Source organism: Oncorhynchus keta, chromosome 34, assembly GCF_023373465.1.
Source record: "Oncorhynchus keta strain PuntledgeMale-10-30-2019 chromosome 34, Oket_V2, whole genome shotgun sequence".
Taxonomy (NCBI): Eukaryota; Metazoa; Chordata; class Actinopteri; order Salmoniformes; family Salmonidae; genus Oncorhynchus; species Oncorhynchus keta.
In genome coordinates, this window is record NC_068454.1 from 85,341 (window position 1) to 109,851 (window position 24,511).

The 24,511-nt window shown below is 40.4% G+C and overlaps 1 protein-coding gene across 1 annotated transcript in view; it reads left to right on the top strand.

The window, feature by feature from the left end:
* LOC127914917 (T-cell-specific surface glycoprotein CD28-like) overlaps window positions 1-19,089 on the top strand; it is a 61,929-nt gene extending 42,840 nt beyond the window's left edge. The window contains exons 3-4 of the mRNA XM_052492693.1: window positions 7,743-7,891; window positions 12,153-19,089. Of these exons, the coding sequence (XP_052348653.1) occupies window positions 7,743-7,891; window positions 12,153-12,260 (257 nt within the window). The 3' untranslated portion in view covers window positions 12,261-19,089. The remainder of the gene's footprint in view (window positions 1-7,742; window positions 7,892-12,152) is intronic.
* Window positions 19,090-24,511: the final 5,422 nt, after the last annotated feature.

The following is a 24,511-nucleotide window of genomic DNA, read 5'->3' on the forward strand; positions in this document are numbered from 1 at the left end:
TGGTCCCAGTTCTATAACAGAACCACACTATCCTAGCCTGGCCCCAGACCTATAACAGAACCATACAATCCTAGCCTGGTCCCAGATCTATAACAGAACCATGCTATCCTAGCCTGGTCCCAGATCTAAAACAGAACCATACAATCCTAGCCTGGTCCCAGATCAATAACAGAACCATACAATCCTAGCCTGGTCCCAGATCTAAAACAGAACAATACTATCCGAGCCTGGTCCGAGATCGAAACAGAACCAGACTATCCTAGCCTGGTCCATGATCTATAACAGAACCATACTATCCCAGCCTGGTCCCAGATCTATAACAGAACCATACTATCCCAGCCTGGTTCCAGATCTATAACAGAACCAGACTATCCTACCCTGGTCCCAGATCTATAACAGAACCATACAATCCTAGCCTGGTCCCAGATCTATAACATCACTTACAGAACCATACTTTCCTAGTCTGGTCCATGATCTATAACAGAACCATACTATTCTGGCCTGGTCCCAGATCTATAAAAGAACCATACTATCACAGCCTGGTTCCAGATCTATAACAGAACCATACTATCCTACCCTGGTCCCAGATCTATAACAGAACCATACAATCCTAGCCTGGTCCCAGATCTATAACAGAACCATACTATCCTAGCCTGGTCCCAGATCTATAAAAGAACCATGCTATCCTAGCCTGGTCCCAGATCAATAACAGAACCATACAATCCTAGCCTGGTCCCAGATCAATAACAGAACCATACAATCCTAGCCTGGTCCCAGATCTAAAACAGAACCATACAATCCTAGCCTGGTCCCAGATCAATAACAGAACCATACAATCCTAGCCTGGTCCCAGATCTAAAACAGAACAATACTATCCGAGCCTGGTCCGAGATCGAAAGAGAACCAGACTATGCCTAGTCATACAATCCTAGCCTGGTCCCAGATCTAAAACAGAACAATACTATCCGAGCCTGGTCCCAGATCTATAACAGAACCATACTATCCTACCCTGGTCCCAGATCTATAACAGAACCATACAATCCTAGCCTGGTCCCAGATCTATAACATCACTTACAGAACCATACTTTCCTAGTCTGGTCCATGATCTATAACAGAACCATACTATTGTGGCCTGGTCCCAGATCTATAACAGAACCATACTATCCTAGCCTGGTCCCAGATCTATAACAGAACCATACTATCCTAGCCTGGTCCCAGATCTATAATAGAACCCTACTATCCTAGCCTGGTCCCAGATCTATAAAAGAACCATGCTATCCTAGCCTGGTCCCAGATCAATAACAGAACCATACAATCCTAGCCTGGTCCCAGATCAATAACAGAACCATACAATCCTAGCCTGGTCCCAGATCTAAAACAGAACCATACAATCCTAGCCTGGTCCCAGATCAATAACAGAACCATACAATCCTAGCCTGGTCCCAGATCTAAAACAGAACAATACTATCCGAGCCTGGTCCGAGATCGAAACAGAACCAGACTATCCTAGCCTGGTCCATGATCTATAACAGAACCATACTATCCCAACCTGGTCCCAGATCTATAACAGAACCATACTATCCCTAGTCTGGTCTCAGATCTATAACAGAACCATACTATCCCAGCCTGGTTCCAGATCTATAACAGAACCATACTATCCTACCCTGGTCCCAGATCTATAACAGAACCATACAATCCTAGCCTGGTCCCAGATCTATAACATCACTTACAGAACCATACTTTCCTAGTCTGGTCCATGATCTATAACAGAACCATACTATTCTGGCCTGGTCCATGATCTATAAAAGAAACATACTATCCCAGCCTGGTCCCAGATCTATAACAGAACCATACTATCCTAGCCTGGTCCCAGATCTAAAACAGAACCATTCCATCCTAGTCTGGTCCCAGATCTTTAACAGAACCATACTATCCTAGCCTGGTCCCAGATCTATAACATCACTTACAGAACCATACTTTCCTAGTCTGGTCCATGATCTATAACAGAACCATACTATTCTGGCCTGGTCCATGATCTATAAAAGAAACATACTATCCCAGCCTGGTCCCAGATCTATAACAGAACAATACGATCCAAGCCTTGTCCCAGATCTATAACAGAACAATACGATCCGAGCCTGGTCCCAGATCTATAACAGAACTATACTATCCTAGCCTGGTCCCAGATCTATAACAGAACCATACAATCCTAGCCTGGTCCCAGATCAATAACAGAACCATACAATCCTAGCCTGGTCCCAGATCTAAAACAGAACCATACAATCCTAGCCTGGTCCCAGATCAATAACAGAACCATACAATCCTAGCCTGGTCCCAGATCTAAAACAGAACAATACTATCCGAGCCTGGTCCGAGATCGAAACAGAACCAGACTATCCTAGCCTGGTCCATGATCTATAACAGAACCATACTATCCCAACCTGGTCCCAGATCTATAACAGAACCATACTATCCCTAGTCTGGTCTCAGATCTATAACAGAACCATACTATCCCAGCCTGGTTCCAGATCTATAACAGAACCATACTATCCTACCCTGGTCCCAGATCTATAACAGAACCATACAATCCTAGCCTGGTCCCAGATCTATAACATCACTTACAGAACCATACTTTCCTAGTCTGGTCCATGATCTATAACAGAACCATACTATTCTGGCCTGGTCCATGATCTATAAAAGAAACATACTATCCCAGCCTGGTCCCAGATCTATAACAGAACCATACTATCCTAGCCTGGTCCCAGATCTATAACAGAACCATACTATCCTAGTCTGGTCCCAGATCTTTAACAGAACCATACTATCCTAGCCTGGTCCCAGATCTATAACAGAACCATACTATCCTAGCCTGGTCCCAGATCTATAACAGAACCATACAATCCTTGCCTGGTCCATGATCTATAACAGAACAATACGATACTAGCCTGGTCCCAGATCTATAACAGAACAATACGATCCAAGCCTTGTCCCAGATCTATAACAGAACAATACGATCCGAGCCTGGTCCCAGATCTATAACAGAACTATACTATCCTAGCCTGGTCCCAGATCTATAACAGAACCATACAATCCAAGCCTTGTCCAAGATCTATAACAGAAAAATACGGTCCTACCCTGGTCCCAGATCTATAACAGAACCATACTATTCTGGCCTGGACCCAGATCTATAAAAGAACCATACTATCCTAGCCTGGTCCCAGATCAATAACAGAACCATACAATCCTAGCCTGGTCCCAGATCTAAAACAGAACAATACTATCCGATCCTGGTCCGAGATCGAAACAGAACCAGACTATCCTAGCCTGGTCCATGATCTATAACAGAACCATACTATCCCAGCCTGGTCCCAGATCTATAACAGAACCATACTATCCCTAGTCTGGTCCCAGATCTATAACAGAACCATACTATCCCAGCCTGGTTCCAGATCTATAACAGAACCAGACTATCCTACCCTGGTCCCAGATCTATAACAGAACCATACAATCCTAGCCTGGTCCCAGATCTATAACATCACTTACAGAACCATACTTTCCTAGTCTGGTCCATGATCTATAACAGAACCATACTATTCTGGCCTGGTCCCAGATCTATAAAAGAACCATACTATCACAGCCTGGTTCCAGATCTATAACAGAACCATACTATCCTACCCTGGTCCCAGATCTATAACAGAACCATACAATCCTAGCCTGGTCCCAGATCTATAACAGAACCATACTATCCTAGCCTGGTCCCAGATCTATAAAAGAACCATGCTATCCTAGCCTGGTCCCAGATCAATAACAGAACCATACAATCCTAGCCTGGTCCCAGATCAATAACAGAACCATACAATCCTAGCCTGGTCCCAGATCTAAAACAGAACCATACAATCCTAGCCTGGTCCCAGATCAATAACAGAACCATACAATCCTAGCCTGGTCCCAGATCTAAAACAGAACAATACTATCCGAGCCTGGTCCGAGATCGAAAGAGAACCAGACTATCCCTAGTCATACAATCCTAGCCTGGTCCCAGATCTAAAACAGAACAATACTATCCGAGCCTGGTCCCAGATCTAGATCCCAGATACTATCCCAGCCTGGTTCCAGATCTATAACAGAACCATACTATCCTACCCTGGTCCCAGATCTATAACAGAACCATACAATCCTAGCCTGGTCCCAGATCTATAACATCACTTACAGAACCATACTTTCCTAGTCTGGTCCATGATCTATAACAGAACCATACTATTGTGGCCTGGTCCCAGATCTATAACAGAACAATACGATACTAGCCTGGTCCCAGATCTATAACAGAACAATACGATCCAAGCCTTGTCCCAGATCTATAACAGAACAATACGATCCGAGCCTGGTCCCAGATCTATAACAGAACTATACTATCCTAGCCTGGTCCCAGATCTATAACAGAACCATACAATCCAAGCCTTGTCCAAGATCTATAACAGAAAAATACGGTCCTACCCTGGTCCCAGATCTATAACAGAACCATACTATTCTGGCCTGGACCCAGATCTATAAAAGAACCATACTATCCTAGCCTGGTCCCAGATCTATAACAGAACCATACTATCCTAGCCTGGTCCCAGATCAATAACAGACCCACACTATCCTAGCCTGGCCCCAGATCATTAACAGAAACATACAATCCTAGCCTGGTCCCAGATCTATAACAGAACCATACTATACTAGCCTTGTCCCAGATCTATAACAGAACCATACTATCCTAGCCTGGTACCAGATCTATAACAGACACACACTATCCTAGCCTGGCCCCAGATCATTAACAGAACCATACATTCCTAGCCTGGTCCCAGATCTATAACAGAAGCATACAATCCTAGCCTGGTCCCAGATCTATAACATCACTTACAGAACCATACTTTCCTAGTCTGGTCCATGATCTATAACAGAACCATACTATTCTGGCCTGGTCCATGATCTATAAAAGAAACATACTATCCCAGCCTGGTCCCAGATCTATAACAGAACCATACTATCCTAGCCTGGTCCCAGATCTATAACAGAACCATACTATCCTAGTCTGGTCCCAGATCTTTAACAGAACCATACAATCCGAGCCTGGTCCCAGATCTATAACAGAACCATGAGATCCTAGCCTGGTCCCAGATCTATAACAGAACCATTCTATCCTAGCCTGGTCACAGATCTATAACAGAACCATACTATCCTTGCCTGGTCCCAGATTTATAACAGAACCATACAATCCTAGCCTGGTCCCAGATCAATAACAGACCCACACTATCCTAGCCTGGCCCCAGATCATTAACAGAAACATACAATCCTAGCCTGGTCCCAGATCTATAACAGAACCATACTATACTAGCCTGGTCCTAGATCTATAACAGAACCATACTATCCTAGCCTGGTACCAGATCTATAACAGACACACACTATCCTAGCCTGGCCCCAGATCATTAACAGAACCATACATTCCTAGCCTGGTCCCAGATCATTAACAGAACCATACTCTCCTCGCCTGGTCCCAGATCTATAACAGAACCATTCTATCCGAGCCTGGCCGTAGATCTATAACAGAACCATACTATCCCTAGTCTGGTCTCAGATCTATAACAGAACCATACTATCCCAGCCTGGTTCCAGATCTTTAACAGAACCATACAAACCAAGCCTGGTCCCAGATCTATAACAGAACCATACTATCCTTGCCTGGTCCCAGATTTATAACAGAACCATACAATCCGAGCCTGGTCCCAGATCTATAACAGAACCATGAGATCCTAGCCTGGTCCCAGATCTATAACAGAACCATTCTATCCTAGCCTGGTCCCAGATCTATAACAGAACCATACTATCCTTGCCTGGTCCCAGATTTATAACAGAACCATACAATCCGAGCCTGGTCCCAGATCTATAACAGAACCATACTATTCTAGCCTGGTCCATGATCTATAACAGAACCATACTATCCTGGCCTGGTTCATGATCTATAACAGAACCATACTATTCAAGCCTGGTACCAGATCTAAAACAGAACCATACTATTCTAGCTAGTCCATGATCTATAACAGAACCATACAATCCTAGCCTGGTCCCAGATCTATAACAGAACCATACAATCCTAGCCTGGTCCCAGATCTATAACAGAACCATACAATCCTAGCCTGGTCCCAGATCTATAACAGAAACATACAATCCTAGCCTGGTCCCAGATCTATAACATACTATCCTAGCCTGGTCCCAGATCTATAACAGAACCATACTATCCTAGCCTGGTCCCAGATCTATAACAGAACCATACTATCAAATTCTGGTCCCAGATCTAAATCAGAACCATACTGTCCTAGCCTGGTCCATAATCTATAAAAGAAACAAACTGTCCTAGAATGGACCTAGATCTATAACAGAACCATACAATCCTTGCCTGGTCCCAGATCTATAACAGAACCATACTATCCTAGCCTGGTCCCAGATCTATAACAGAACCATACTATCCTAGCCTGGTCCCAGATCTATAACAGAACCATACTATCCTAGCCTGGTCCCAGATCTATAACAGAACCATACTATCCCTAGTCTGGTCTCAGATCTATAACAGAACCATACTATCCCAGCCTGGTTCCAGATCTTTAACAGAACCATACAAACCAAGCCTGGTCCCAGATCTATAACAGAACCATACTATCCTTGCCTGGTCCCAGATTTATAACAGAACCATACAATCCGAGCCTGGTCCCAGATCTATAACAGAACCATGAGATCCTAGCCTGGTCCCAGATCTATAACAGAACCATTCTATCCTAGCCTGGTCCCAGATCTATAACAGAACCATACTATCCTTGCCTGGTCCCAGATTTATAACAGAACCATACAATCCGAGCCTGGTCCCAGATCTATAACAGAACCATACTATTCTAGCCTGGTCCATGATCTATAACAGAACCATACTATCCTGGCCTGGTTCATGATCTATAACAGAACCATACTATTCAAGCCTGGTACCAGATCTAAAACAGAACCATACTATTCTAGCTAGTCCATGATCTATAACAGAACCATACAATCCTAGCCTGGTCCCAGATCTATAACAGAACCATACAATCCTAGCCTGGTCCCAGATCTATAACAGAACCATACAATCCTAGCCTGGTCCCAGATCTATAACAGAAACATACAATCCTAGCCTGGTCCCAGATCTATAACATACTATCCTAGCCTGGTCCCAGATCTATAACAGAACCATACTATCCTAGCCTGGTCCCAGATCTATAACAGAACCATACTATCAAATTCTGGTCCCAGATCTAAATCAGAACCATACTGTCCTAGCCTGGTCCATAATCTATAAAAGAAACAAACTGTCCTAGAATGGACCTAGATCTATAACAGAACCATACAATCCTTGCCTGGTCCCAGATCTATAACAGAACCATACTATCCTAGCCTGGTCCCAGATCTATAACAGAACCATACTATCCTAGCCTGGTCCCAGATCTATAACAGAACCATACTATCCTAGCCTGGTCCCAGATCTATAACAGAACCATACTATCAAATTCTGGTCCCAGATCTAAATCAGAACCATACTATCCTAGCCTGGTCCATAATCTATAAAAGAAACAAACTGTCCTAGAATGGACCTAGATCTATAACAGAACCATACAATCCTTGCCTGGTCCCAGATCTTATTTCTTATTACGGACTTCTTGTGTGTTCTGATTGGTTCACAGAGAAGCAGTGTCTGAAACCCCATGATCCACTGGCCAAACAGAGTTGTGTGGAGGATCCTAATCCCCTCCTTCTGTGTCTGCTGCTGGTCGGATGTGGGGTGCTACTCCTCTACAGCACCATCCTCACCGTCATCGTCGTCCTCATCTGGGTAGGTAGATCCGGCACAATGACAGAGCCTGCGTTCCAGCAACGTGTCAGACAGACTGACTGACAGCAACCTGACAGTAATGGTGGTAATGTATATATAGATGACCCTGTATTCTGACAGTAATGTATGTATAGTATGTATAGATGACCCTGTATTCTGATGGTAATGTATGTATAGTATGTATAGATGACACTGTATTCTGATGGTAATGTATGTATAGATGACCCTGTATTCTGATGGTAATGTATGTATAGTATGTATAGATGACCCTGTATTCTGATGGTAATGTATGTATAGTATGTATAGATGACCCTGTATTCTGATGGTAATGTATGTATAGATGACACTGTATTCTGATGGTAATGTATGTATAGGATGTATAGATGACCCTGTATTCTGATGGTAATGTATGTATAGATGACACTGTATTCTGATGGTAATGTATGTATAGATGACCCTGTATTCTGATGGTAATGTATGTATAGATGACCCTGTATTCTGATGGTAATGTATGTATAGTATGTATAGATGACCCTGTATTCTGATGGTAATGTATGTATAGTATGTATAGATGACCCTGTATTCTGATGGTAATGTATGTATAGATGACCATGTATTCTCATGGTAATGTATGTATAGATGACCCTGTATTCTGATGGTAATGTATGTATAGATGACCCTGTATTCTGATGGTAATGTATGTATAGATGACCCTCTATTCTGATGGTAATGTATGTATAGTATGTATAGATGACCCTGTATTCTGATGGTAATGTATGTATAGATGACACTGTATTCTGATGGTAATGTATGTATGGATGACCCTGTATTCTGATGGTAATGTATGTATAGATGACCCTGTATTCTGATGGTAATGTATGTATAGTATGTATAGATGACCCTGTATTCTGATGGTAATGTATGTATAGGATGTATAGATGACACTGTATTCTGATGGTAATGTATGTATAGATGACCCTGTATTCTGATGGTAATGTATGTATAGTATGTATAGATGACCCTGTATTCTGATGGTAATGTATGTATAGATGATGTATTCTGAGGTATGACATAGATGACTGTATTCTGATGGTAATGTATGTATAGATGACCCTGTATTCTGATGGTAATGTATGTATAGTATGTATAGATGACCCTGTATTCTGATGGTAATGTATGTATAGGATGTATAGATGACCCTGTATTCTGATGGTAATGTATGTATAGATGACCCTGTATTCTGATGGTAATGTATGTATAGATGACCCTGTATTCTGATGGTAATGTATGTATAGATGACCCTGTATTCTGATGGTAATGTATGTATAGATGACCCTGTATTCTGATGGTAATGTATGTATAGATGACCCTGTATTCTGATGGTAATGTATGTATAGTATGTATAGATGACCCTGTATTCTGATGGTAATGTATGTATAGTATGTATAGATGACACTGTATTCTGATGGTAATGTATGTATAGATGACCCTGTATTCTGATGGTAATGTATGTATAGATGACCCTGTATTCTGATGGTAATGTATGTATAGTATGTATAGATGACCCTGTATTCTGATGGTAATGTATGTATAGAGGACACTGTATTCTGATGGTAATGTATGTATAGTATGTATAGATGACCCTGTATTCTGATGGTAATGTATGTATAGATGACACTGTATTCTGATGGTAATGTATGTATAGTATGTATAGATGACCCTGTATTCTGATGGTAATGTATGTATAGATTACACTGTATTCTGATGGTAATGTATCTATAGTATGTATAGATGACACTGTATTCTGATGGTAATGTATGTATAGTATGTATAGATGACCCTGTATTCTGATGGTAATGTATGTATAGATGACACTGTATTCTGATGGTAATGTATGTATAGTATGAATAGATGACCCTGTATTCTGACAGTAATGTATGTATAGATAACCCTGTATTCTGATGGTAATGTATGTATAGATGACCCTGTATTCTGATGGTAATGTATGTATAGTATGAATAGATGACCCTGTATTCTGACAGTAATGTATGTATAGATAACCCTGTATTCTGATGGTAATGTATGTATAGATGACCCTGTATTCTGATGGTAATGTATGTATAGTATGTATAGATGACCCTGTATTCTGATGGTAATGTATGTATAGATGGCCCTGTATTCTGATGGTAATGTATGTATAGTATGTATAGATGACCCTGTATTCTGATGGTAATGTATGTATGGATGACCCTGTATTCTGATGGTAATGTATGTATGGATGACCCTGTATTCTGATGGTAATGTATGTATAGATGACCCTGTATTCTGATGGTAATGTATGTATAGTATGTATAGATGACCCTGTATTCTGATGGTAATGTATGTATAGTATGTATAGATGACACTGTATTCTGATGGTAATGTATGTATAGTATGTATAGATGACCCTGTATTCTGACAGTAATGTATGTATAGATGACCCTGTATTTTGATGGTAATGTATGTATAGATGACACTGTATTCTGACAGTAATGTATGTATAGATGACCCTGTATTCTGATGGTAATGTATGTATAGATGACCCTGTATTCTGATGGTAATGTATGTATAGATGACCCTGTATTCTGATGGTAATGTATGTATAGTATGTATAGATGACCCTGTATTCTGATGGTAATGTATGTATAGTATGTATAGATGACACTGTATTCTGATGGTAATGTATGTATAGATGACCCTGTATTCTGATGGTAATGTATGTATAGTATGTATAGATGACACTGTATTCTGATGGTAATGTATGTATAGATGACCCTGTATTCTGATGGTAATGTATGTATAGTATGTATAGATGACCCTGTATTCTGACAGTAATGTATGTATAGATGACCCTGTATTCTGATGGTAATGTATGTATAGATGACACTGTATTCTGACAGTAATGTATGTATAGATGACCCTGTATTCTGATGGTAATGTATGTATAGATGACCCTGTATTCTGATGGTAATGTATGTATAGATGACCCTGTATTCTGATGGTAATGTATGTATAGTATGTATAGATGACCCTGTATTCTGATGGTAATGTATGTATAGTATGTATAGATGACACTGTATTCTGATGGTAATGTATGTATAGATGACCCTGTATTCTGATGGTAATGTATGTATAGTATGTATAGATGACACTGTATTCTGATGGTAATGTATGTATAGATGACCCTGTATTCTGATGGTAATGTATGTATAGTATGTATAGATGACCCTGTATTCTGACAGTAATGTATGTATAGATGACCCTGTATTCTGATGGTAATGTATGTATAGATGACCCTGTATTCTGATGGTAATGTATGTATAGATGACCCTGTATTCTGATGGTAATGTATGTATAGATGACACTGTATTCTGATGGTAATGTATGTATAGTATGTATAGATGACCCTGTATTCTGATGGTAATGTATGTATAGTATGTATAGATGACCCTGTATTCTGATGGTAATGTATGTATAGTATGTATAGATGACACTGTATTCTGATGGTAATGTATGTATAGATGACCCTGTATTCTGACAGTAATGTATGTATAGTATGTATAGATGACCCTGTATTCTGATGGTAATGTATATATAGATGACCCTGTATTCTGATGGTAATGTATGTATAGTATGTATAGATGACACTGTATTCTGATGGTAATGTATGTATAGATGACCCTGTATTCTGATGGTAATGTATGTATAGATGACCCTGTATTCTGATGGTAATGTATGTATAGATGACCCTGTATTCTGATGGTAATGTATGTATAGTATGTATAGATGACCCTGTATTCTGATGGTAATGTATGTATAGTATGTATAGATGACACTGTATTCTGATGGTAATGTATGTATAGATGACCCTGTATTCTGATGGTAATGTATGTATAGATGACCCTGTATTCTGATGGTAATGTATGTATAGTATGTATAGATGACACTGTATTCTGATGGTAATGTATGTATAGTATGTATAGATGACCCTGTATTCTGATGGTAATGTATGTATAGATGACCCTGTATTCTGATGGTAATGTATGTATAGTATGTATAGATGACACTGTATTCTGATGGTAATGTATGTATAGATGACCCTGTATTCTGATGGTAATGTATGTATGGTATGTATAGATGACCCTGTATTCTGATGGTAATGTATGTATAGATGACACTGTATTATTCTATTACTAATGGGTTGATATCTTTTTTTCCTCAGAGGAAGCTGAAGAAGGAAGTGTCTGCTCAGAGCACATACCTGAACATAAAGCTAGGAGAGAAGAGAGTTCCTCAGAGAGTCCAGTATCCAGTCACTGGAAGGTTCTGACGCTGACCTTCCTAAGGCTGTGCATGCACTACTTTTGTGCACTATGTAGGGAATAGGGTGCCATCTGGGACTTAGCCGATTGGCTCTTCAATCAATCTACTGACGCGTTCAACGGCTCGAACGGCTTCATACTGCATTAGAACTGTCTCATACTGCATTAGAATGGCTTCATCCTGCATTAGAATGGCTTCATCCTGCATTAGAATGGCTTCATACTGCATTAGAATGGCTTCATACTGCATTAGAATGGCTTCACGATGCATTAGAATGGCTTCATACTGCATTAGAATGGCTTCATACTGCATTAGAATGGCTTCATCCTGCATTAGAATGGCTTCATACTGCATTAGAATGGCTTCACGATGCATTAGAATGGCTTCATACTGCATTAGAATGGCTTCATACTGCATTAGAATGGCTTCATCCTGCATTAGAATGGCTTCATACTGCATTAGAATGGCTTCATACTGCATTAGAATGGCTTCATCCTGCATTAGAATGGCTTCATACTGCATTAGAATGGCTTCATCCTGCATTAGAATGGCTTCATACTGCATTAGAATGGCTTCATACTGCATTAGAATGGCTTCATCCTGCATTAGAATGGCTTCATACTGCATTAGAATGGCTTCATACTGCATTAGAACTGTCTCATACAGCATTAGAACTGTCTCATACTGCATTAGAACGGCTTCATACTGCATTAGAATGGCTTCATACTGCATTAGAACTGTCTCATACTGCATTAGAATGGCTACATACTGCATTAGAACTGTCTCATACTGCATTAGAACGGCTTCATACTGCATTAGAATGGCTTCATACTGCATTAGAACTGTCTCATACTGCATTAGAATGGCTACATACTGCATTAGAATGGCTACATACTGCATTAGAATGGCTTCATACTGCATTGGAATGGCTTCATCCTGCATTAGAATGGCTTCATACTGCATTAGAACTGTCTCATACTGCATTAGAATGGCTTCATACTGCATTAGAATGGCTTCATACTGCATTGGAATGGCTTCATCCTGCATTGGAATGGCTTCATACTGCATTAGAATGGCTTCATACTGCGTTAGAATGGCTTCATACTACATTAGAATGGCTTCATACTGCATTGGAATGGCTTCATACTGCATTAGAATGGCTTCATACTGCATTGGAATGGCTTCATACTGCATTAGAATGGCTTCATACTGCATTAGAATGGCTTCATACTGCATTGGAATGGCTTCATACTGCATTAGAATGGCTTCATACTGCATTAGAACTGTCTCATACTGCATTAGAATGGCTTCATACTGCATTGGAACTGTCTCATACTGCATTAGAATGGCTTCATCCTGCATTAGAATAGCTTCATACTGCATTAGAATGGCTTCATCCTGCATTAGAATGGCTTCATCCTGCATTGGAATGGCTTCATCCTGCATTGGAATGGCTTCATACTGCATTAGAATGGCTTCATACTGCATTAGAATGGCTTCATACTGCATTAGAATGGCTTCATCCTGCATTAGAATGGCTTCCTACTGCATTAGAACTGTCTCATACTGCATTAGAATGGCTTCATACTGCATTGGAACTGTCTCATACTGCATTAGAATGGCTTCATCCTGCATTAGAATAGCTTCATACTGCATTAGAATGGCTTCATCCTGCATTAGAATGGCTTCATCCTGCATTGGAATGGCTTCATCCTGCATTAGAATGGCTTCATACTGCATTAGAATGGCTTCATACTGCATTAGAACTGTCTCATACTGCATTAGAATGGCTTCATACTGCATTAGAATAGCTTCATACTGCATTAGAATGGCTTCATCCTGCATTAGAATGGCTTCATCCTGCATTGGAATGGCTTCATCCTGCATTAGAATGGCTTCATACTGCATTAGAATGGCTTCATACTGCATTAGAACTGTCTCATACTGCATTAGAATGGCTTCATACTGCATTAGAACTGTCTCATACTGCATTAGAATGGCTTCATACTGCATTAGAATGGCTTCATACTGCATTAGAACTGTCTCATACTGCATTAGAATGGCTTCATACTGCATTAGAATAGCTTCATACTGCATTAGAATGGCTTCATCCTGCATTAGAATGGCTTCATCCTGCATTGGAATGGCTTCATCCTGCATTAGAATGGCTTCATACTGCATTAGAATGGCTTCATACTGCATTAGAACTGTCTCATACTGCATTAGAATGGCTTCATACTGCATTAGAACTGTCTCATACTGCATTAGAATGGCTTCATACTGCATTAGAATGGCTTCATACTGCATTAGAACTGTCTCATACTGCGTTAGAATGGCTTCATACTGCATTAGAATAGCTTCATACTGCATTAGAATGGCTTCATCCTGCATTAGAATGGCTTCATCCTGCATTGGAATGGCTTCATCCTGCATTAGAATGGCTTCATCCTGCATTAGAATGGCTTCATCCTGCATTAGAATGGCTTCATACTGCATTAGAACTGTCTCATACTGCATTAGAATGGCTTCATACTGCATTAGAACTGTCTCATACTGCATTAGAATGGCTTCATACTGCATTAGAATAGCTTCATACTGCATTAGAATGGCTTCATACTGCATTAGAATGGCTTCATACTACATTAGAATAGCTTCATACTGCATTAGAATAGCTTCATACTGCATTAGAATGGCTTCATCCTGCATTAGAATGGCTTCATACTGCATTAGAATAGCTTCATACTGCATTAGAATGGCTTCATCCTGCATTGGAATGGCTTCATACTGCATTAGAATGGCTTCATACTGCATTAGAACTGTCTCATACTGCATTAGAATGGCTTCATACTGCATTGGAACTGTCTCATACTGCATTAGAATGGCTTCATCCTGCATTAGAATAGCTTCATACTGCATTAGAATGGCTTCATCCTGCATTAGAATGGCTTCATCCTGCATTGGAATGGCTTCATCCTGCATTGGAATGGCTTCATACTGCATTAGAATGGCTTCATACTGCATTAGAATGGCTTCATACTGCATTAGAATGGCTTCATCCTGCATTAGAATGGCTTCCTACTGCATTAGAACTGTCTCATACTGCATTAGAATGGCTTCATACTGCATTGGAACTGTCTCATACTGCATTAGAATGGCTTCATCCTGCATTAGAATAGCTTCATACTGCATTAGAATGGCTTCATCCTGCATTAGAATGGCTTCATCCTGCATTGGAATGGCTTCATCCTGCATTAGAATGGCTTCATACTGCATTAGAATGGCTTCATACTGCATTAGAACTGTCTCATACTGCATTAGAATGGCTTCATACTGCATTAGAATAGCTTCATACTGCATTAGAATGGCTTCATCCTGCATTAGAATGGCTTCATCCTGCATTGGAATGGCTTCATCCTGCATTAGAATGGCTTCATACTGCATTAGAATGGCTTCATACTGCATTAGAACTGTCTCATACTGCATTAGAATGGCTTCATACTGCATTAGAACTGTCTCATACTGCATTAGAATGGCTTCATACTGCATTAGAATGGCTTCATACTGCATTAGAACTGTCTCATACTGCATTAGAATGGCTTCATACTGCATTAGAATAGCTTCATACTGCATTAGAATGGCTTCATCCTGCATTAGAATGGCTTCATCCTGCATTGGAATGGCTTCATCCTGCATTAGAATGGCTTCATACTGCATTAGAATGGCTTCATACTGCATTAGAACTGTCTCATACTGCATTAGAATGGCTTCATACTGCATTAGAACTGTCTCATACTGCATTAGAATGGCTTCATACTGCATTAGAATGGCTTCATACTGCATTAGAACTGTCTCATACTGCGTTAGAATGGCTTCATACTGCATTAGAATAGCTTCATACTGCATTAGAATGGCTTCATCCTGCATTAGAATGGCTTCATCCTGCATTGGAATGGCTTCATCCTGCATTAGAATGGCTTCATCCTGCATTAGAATGGCTTCATCCTGCATTAGAATGGCTTCATACTGCATTAGAACTGTCTCATACTGCATTAGAATGGCTTCATACTGCATTAGAACTGTCTCATACTGCATTAGAATGGCTTCATACTGCATTAGAATAGCTTCATACTGCATTAGAATGGCTTCATACTGCATTAGAATGGCTTCATACTACATTAGAATAGCTTCATACTGCATTAGAATAGCTTCATACTGCATTAGAATGGCTTCATCCTGCATTAGAATGGCTTCATACTGCATTAGAATAGCTTCATACTGCATTAGAATGGCTTCATCCTGCATTAGAATGGCTTCATACTGCATTAGAATGGCTTCATCCTGCATTAGAATGGCTTCATACTGCATTAGAATGGCTTCATACTGCATTAGAATGGCTTCATACTGCATTAGAACTGTCTCATACTGCATTAGAATGGCTTCATACTGCATTAGAATGGCTTCATACTGCATTAGAATGGCTTCATCCTGCATTAGAACTGTCTCATACTGCATTAGAATGGCTTCATACTGCATTAGAATGGCTTCATACTGCATTAGAACTGTCTCATACTGCATGAGAATGGCTTCAAACTGCATTAGAATGGCTTCATACTGCATTAGAACTGTCTCATACTGCATTAGAATGGCTTCATACTGCATTAGAATAGCTTCATACTGCATTAGAATGGCTTCATCCTGCATTAGAATGGCTTCATCCTGCATTGGAATGGCTTCATCCTGCATTAGAATGGCTTCATCCTGCATTAGAATTGCTTCATCCTGCATTAGAATGGCTTCATACTGCATTAGAACTGTCTCATACTGCATTAGAATGGCTTCATACTGCATTAGAACTGTCTCATACTGCATTAGAATGGCTTCATACTGCATTAGAATAGCTTCATACTGCATTAGAATGGCTTCATACTGCATTAGAATGGCTTCATACTACATTAGAATAGCTTCATACTGCATTAGAATAGCTTCATACTGCATTAGAATGGCTTCATCCTGCATTAGAATGGCTTCATACTGCATTAGAATAGCTTCATACTGCATTAGAATGGCTTCATCCTGCATTAGAATGGCTTCATACTGCATTAGAATGGCTTCATCCTGCATTAGAATGGCTTCATACTGCATTAGAATGGCTTCATACTGCATTAGAATGGCTTCATACTGCATTAGAACTGTTTCATACTGCATTAGAACTGTTTCATACTGCATTAGAATGGCTTCATACTGCATTAGAATAGCTTCATACTGCATTAGAATGGCTTCATCCTGCATTAGAATGGCTTCATACTGCATTAGAATGGCTTCATCCTGCATTAGAATGGCTTCATACTGCATTAGAATAGCTTCATACTGCATTAGAATGGCTTCATACTGCATTAGAATGGCTTCATACTGCATTAGAATGGCTTCATCCTGCATTAGAATGGCTTCATACTACATTAGAATAGCTTCATACTGCATTAGAATAGCTTCATCCTGCATTAGAATGGCTTCATACTGCATTAGAATGGCTTCATACTGCATTAGAATGGCTTCATACTGCATTAGAATGGCTTCATACTGCATTAGAACTGTTTCATACTGCATTAGAACTGTTTCATACTGCATTAGAATGGCTTCATACTGCATTGGAACGGCTTCACGATGCATTAGAATGGCTTCATACTGCATTAGAATGGCTTCATACTGCATTAGAACTGTTTCATACTGCATTAGAACTGTTTCATACTGCATTAGAATGGCTTCATACTGCATTGGAACGGCTTCACGATGCATTAGAATGGCTTCATACTGCATTAGAATGGCTTCATACTGCATTAGAACTGTTTCAAACTGCATTAGAATGGCTTCACGATGCATTGGAACGGCTTCATACTGCATTAGAACTGCGTCATACTGCATTAGAATGGCTTCATACTGCATTAGAACTGCCTCATACTGCATTAGAATGGCTACATACTGCATTAGAATGGCTTCATACTGCATTAGAATGGCTTCATACTGCATTAGAACTGCCTCATACGGCATTAGAATGGCTACATACTGCATTAGAACGGCTTCATACTGCATTAGAATGGCTACATACGGCATTAGAATGGCTTCATACTGCATTAGAACTGTTTCATACTGCATTAGAACTGCCTCATACTGCATTAGAATGGCTACATACTGCATTAGAATGGCTTCATACTGCATTAGAATGGCTTCATACTGCATTAGAACTGCCTCATACTGCATTAGAATGGCTACATACTGCATTAGAATGGCTTCATACTGCATTAGAATGGCTTCATACTGCATTAGAATGGCTTCATACTGCATTAGAATGGCTTCATACTGCATTAGAATGGCTTCATACTGCATTAGAATGGCTTCATACTGCATTAGAACGGCTTCAGAATACATTATTCTTACAGGCTTTAAGTAAAGTTTTACCAATCAGGATGTTTGTATTAAAGTGTGTTAACTGACACTGTATAATCTCTGTGTTGTTCCATAACTCCCTCCCTATTGGTTAATGCTTTGTATAATCTCTGTGTTGTTCCATAACTCCCTCCCTATTGGTTAATGCTTTGTATAATCTCTGTGTTGTTCCATAACTCCCTCCCTATTGGTTAATGCTTTGTATAATCTCTGTGTTGTTCCATAACTCCCTCCCTATTGGTTAATGCTTTGTATAATCTCTGTGTTGTTCCATGACTCCCTCCCTATTGGTTAATGCTTTGTATAATCTCTGTGTTGTTCCATAACTCCCTCCCTATTGGTTAATGCTTTGTACGAAGCTGTTTGTGTTTCAAAAGTAAAGGAAGGAGAAAGTTCATGTGAGTTTCACTTCATACCCTCACGTTAGGCCCTCACCACACGTTCTTCCTGACATGCCAGGGCTCACGCTCAAATGGCACCCTATTCCCTATGTAGTGCACTACTGTTGACCGGGGTGCATATGGGCTCTGGTCTAAAGTAGTGCACTATAATATAGGGAATAGGGTGCCATTTGGGACCCCGCCGAGACATTTTCACACCTATTCTAGGAAATCAAAGATCGTGTCTACTGCGTATCACTGAGCAGTTTCACACAACCTCACATACTGTAAGCACACATAAATATTGAGTGATGGATGGCAAATATGTGGATGATCCCTCATTAAAATGGCACTCTGTTCCATAAATAGGGCACTACTTTTATCCATAAATAGGGCACTACTCTGTTCCATAAATAGGGCACTACTCTGTTCCATAAATAGGGCACTACTCTGTTCCATAAATAGGGAACTACTCTGTTCCATAAATAGGGCACTACTCTGTTCCATAAATAGGGCACTACTCTGTTCCATAAATAGGACACTACTTTTATCCATAAATAGGACACTACTTTTATCCATTGCCATAAGGGAATAGGGTCCCATTTCAGACAAACCCCTTTTTCTGACAGTTGACAGGCTGCTTCGCGTGATGTATTGTTGTCTCTACCTTCTTGCCCTTTGTGCTGTTGTCTGGGCCCAATAATGTTTGTACCATGTTTTTGTGCTGCTACCATGTTGTATTGCTACCGTGTTGTTGTCATGTGGAGTTGCTACCATGCTGTGTTGTCATGTGGTGTTGCTACCGTGCTGTATTGTCATGTGGTGTTGCTACGGTGCTGTGTTGTCATGTGTTGCTACCATGCTGTGTTGTCATGTGTTGCTACCGTGCTGTGTTGTCATGTGGAGTTGCTACCATGCTGTGTTGTCATGTGGTGTTGCTACCGTGCTGTGTTGTCATGTGGTGTTGCTACCGTGCTGTGTTGTCATGTGGTGTTGCTACCGTGCTGTGTTGTCATGTGGTGTTGCTACCGTGCTGTGTTGTCATGTGGTGTTGCTACCGTGCTGTGTTGTCATGTGGTGTTGCTACCGTGCTGTGTTGTCATGTGGTGTTTCTGCCGTGCTGTGTTGTCATGTGGTGTTGCTACCGTGCTGTGTTGTCATGTGGTGTTGCTGTGGTGTTGCCGTGCTGTGTTGTCATGTGGTGTTGCTACCGTGCTGTGTTGTCATGTGGTGTTTCTGCCGTGCTGTGTTGTCGTGTGTTGCTACCGTGCTGTGTTGTCATGTGGTGTTTCTGCCGTGCTGTGTTGTCGTGTGTTGCTACCGTGCTGTGTTGTCATGTGGTGCTGTGTTGTCATGTGGTGTTGCTACTGTGCTGTGTTGTCATGTGGTGTTGCTACTGTGCTGTGTTGTCATGTGGTGTTGTGTTGTCATGTGGTGCTGTGTTGTCATGTGGTGTTGCTACTGTGCTGTGTTGTCATGTGGTGTTGCTACTCTGCTGTGTTGTCGCCTTAGGTCTCTCTTTATGTAATGTAGTGTTGTCTTAGGTCTCTCTTTATGTAGTGTTGTGTTGTCTCTCTTTATGTAGTGTTGTGTTGTCTCTCTTTATGGAGTGTTGTGGTGTCTTAGGTCTCTCTTTATGTAGTGTTGTGGTGTCTCTCTTTATGTAGTGTTGTGGTGTCTTAGGTCTCTCTTTATGTAGTGTTGTGGTGTCTCTCTTTATGTAGTGTTGTGGTGTCTTAGGTCTCTCTTTATGTAGTGTTGTGGTGTCTTAGGTCTCTCTTTATGTAGTGTTGTGGTGTCTTAGGTCTCTCTTTATGTAGTGTTGTGGTGTCTTAGGTCTCTCTTTATGTAGTGTTGTGGTGTCTTAGGTCTCTCTTTATGTAGTGTTGTGTTGTCTCTCTTTATGGAGTGTTGTGTTGTCTTAGGTCTCTCTTTATGTAGTGTTGTGGTGTCTTAGGTCTCTCTTTATGTAGTGTTGTGGTGTCGCTCTTTATGTAGTGTTGTGGTGTCTCTCTTTATGTAGTGTTGTGGTGTCTTAGGTCTCTCTTTATGTAGTGTTGTGTTGTCTCTCTTTATGTAGTGTTGTGGTGTCTCTCTTTATGTAGTGTTGTGGTGTCTCTCTTTATGTAGTGTTGTCTCTCTTTATGTAGTGTTGTGGTGTCTTAGGTCTCTCTTTATGTAGTGTTGTGGTGTCTCTCTTTATGTAGTGTTGTGGTGTCTCTCTTTATGTAGTGTTGTGGTGTCTCTCTTTATGTAGTGTTGTGGTGTCTTAGGTCTCTCTTTATGTAGTGTTGTCTTAGGTCTCTCTTTAATGTAGTGTTGTGGTGTCTTAGGTCTCTCTTTATGTAGTGTTGTGTTGTCTCTCTTTATGGAGTGTTGTGTTGTCTCTCTTTATGTAGTGTTGTGTTGTCTTAGGTCTCTCTTTTTATGTAGTGTTGTGTTGTCTTAGGTCTCTCTTTATGTAGTGTTGTGGTGTTTTAGGTCTCTCTTTATGTAGTGTTGTGGTGTCTTAGGTCTCTCTTTATGTAGTGTTGTGGTGTCTCTCTTTATGGAGTGTTGTGTTGTCTTAGGTCTCTCTTTATGTAGTGTTGTGGTGTCTTAGGTCTCTCTTTATGTAGTGTTGTGGTGTCTTAGGTCTCTCTTTATGTAGTGTTGTCTCTCTTTATGTAGTGTTGTGGTGTCTCTCTTTATGTAGTGTTGTGTTGTCTTGGGTCTCTCTTTATGTAGTGTTGTGGTGTCTTAGGTCTCTCTTTATGTAGTGTTGTGGTGTCTTAGGTCTCTCTTTATGTAGTGTTGTGGTGTCTTAGGTCTCTCTTTATGTAGTGTTGTGGTGTCTTAGGTCTCTCTTTATGTAGTGTTGTCTCTCTTTATGTAGTGTTGTGGTGTCTCTCTTTATGTAGTGTTGTGTTGTCTTGGGTCTCTCTTTATGTAGTGTTGTGTTGTCTTAGGTCTCTCTTTATGTAGTGTTGTGGTGTCTTAGGTCTCTCTTTATGTAGTGTTGTGGTGTCTTAGGTCTCTCTTTATGTAGTGTTGTGGTGTCTTAGGTCTCTCTTTATGTAGTGTTGTGGTGTCTCTCTTTATGGAGTGTTGTGTTGTCTTAGGTCTCTCTTTATGTAGTGTTGTGGTGTCTTAGGTCTCTCTTTATTCAGTGTTGTGGTGTCTTAGGTCTCTCTTTATGTAGTGTTGTCTCTCTTTATGTAGTGTTGTGGTGTCTCTCTTTATGTAGTGTTGTGTTGTCTTGGGTCTCTCTTTATGTAGTGTTGTGTTGTCTCTCTTTATGTAGTGTTGTGGTGTCTTAGGTCTCTCTTTATGTAGTGTTGTGTTGTCTCTCTTTATGTAGTGTTGTGGTGTCTTCAGTCTCTCTTTATGTCGTGTTGTGGTGTCTCTCTTTATGTAGTGTTGTGGTGTCTCTCTTTATGTAGTGTTGTGGTGTCTCTCTTTATGTAGTGTTGTGTTGTCTCTCTTTATGTAGTGTTGTGGTGTCTTAGGTCTCTCTTTATGTAGTGTTGTGGTGTCTCTCTTTATGGAGTGTTGTGTTGTCTTAGGTCTCTCTTTATGTAGTGTTGTGTTGTCTTAGGTCTCTCTTTATGTAGTGTTGTGGTGTCTCTCTTTATGGAGTGTTGTGGTGTCTTAGGTCTCTCTTTATGTAGTGTTGTGGTGTCTCTCTTTATGGAGTGTTGTGTTGTCCTCTTTATGTAGTGTTGTGTTGTCTTAGGTCTCTCTTTATGTAGTGTTGTGGTGTCTTAGGTCTCTCTTTATGTAGTGTTGTGGTGTCTCTCTTTATGGAGTGTTGTGTTGTCTCTCTTTATGTAGTGTTGTGTTGTCTTAGGTCTCTCTTTATGTAGTGTTGTGGTGTCTTAGGTCTCTCTTTATGTAGTGGTGTCTTAGTCTTCTTTAGGTGTTGTGGTGTCTTAGGTCTCTTTTATGTAGTGTTGTGGTGTCTTAGGTCTCTCTTTATGTAGTGTTGTGTTGTCTTAGGTCTCTCTTTATGTAGTGTTGTGGTGTCTTAGGTCTCTCTTTATGTAGTGTTGTGGTGTCTTAGGTCTCTCTTTATGTAGTGTTGTGGTGTCTTAGGTCTCTCTTTATGTAGTGTTGTGGTGTCTTAGGTCTCTCTTTATGTAGTGTTGTGTTGTCTTAGGTCTCTCTTTATGTAGTGTTGTGGTGTCTTAGGTCTCTCTTTATGTAGTGTTGTGGTGTCTTAGGTCTCTCTTTTTTGTAGTGTTGTGGTGTCTTAGGTCTCTCTTTATGTAGTGTTGTGGTGTCTTAGGTCTCTCTTTATGTAGTGTTGTGTTGTCTTAGGTCTCTCTTTATGTAGTGTTATGTTGTCTTAGGTCTCTCTTTATGTAGTGTTGTCATAGGTCTCTCTTTATTCAGTGTTGTGTTGTCTCTCTTTATGTAGTGTTGTGTTGTCTTTCTTTATGTAGTGTTGTGTTGTCTCTCTTTATGTAGTGTTGTCTTAGGTCTCTCTTTATGTAGTGTTGTGTTGTCTCTCTTTATGTAGTGTTGTGTTGTCTTAGGTCTCTCTTTTATGTAGTGTTGTGTTGTCTTAGGTCTCTCTTTATGTAGTTTGTGTGTCTTAGGTCTTAGGTCTCTCTTTATGTAGTGTTGTGGTGTCTTAGGTCTCTCTTTATGTAGTGTTGTGTTGTGTCTTAGGTCTCTCTTTATGTAGTGTTGTGGTGTCTTAGGTCTCTCTTTATGTAGTGTTGTGGTGTCTTAGGTCTCTCTTTATGTAGTGTTGTGGTGTCTTAGGTCTCTCTTTATGTAGTGTTGTGGTGTCTCTCTTTATGGAGTGTTGTGTTGTCTTAGGTCTCTCTTTATGTAGTGTTGTGGTGTCTTAGGTCTCTCTTTATGTAGTGTTGTGGTGTCTTAGGTCTCTCTTTATGTAGTGTTGTCTCTCTTTATGTAGTGTTGTGGTGTCTCTCTTTATGTAGTGTTGTGTTGTCTTTTATGGGTTGTCTCTTTTTATGTAGTGTTGTGTTGTCTCTCTTTATGTAGTGTTGTGGTGTCTTTTAGGTCTCTCTTTATGTAGTGTTGTGTTGTCTCTCTTTATGTAGTGTTGTGGTGTCTTCGGTCTCTTTTATGTAGTGTTGTGGTGTCTCTCTTTATGTAGTGTTGTGGTGTCTCTCTTTATGTAGTGTTGTGGTGTCTCTCTTTATGTAGTGTTGTGTTGTCTCTCTTTATGTAGTGTTGTGGTGTCTTAGGTCTCTCTTTATGTAGTGTTGTGGTGTCTCTCTTTATGTGTTGTGTTGTCTTAGGTCTCTCTTTATGTAGTGTTGTGTTGTCTTAGGTCTCTCTTTATGTAGTGTTGTGGTGTCTCTCTTTATGGAGTGTTGTGTGTGTCTTAGGTCTCTCTTTATGTAGTGTTGTGGTGTCTCTCTTTATGGAGTGTTGTGTTGTCTCTCTTTATGTAGTGTTGTGTTGTCTTAGGTCTCTCTTT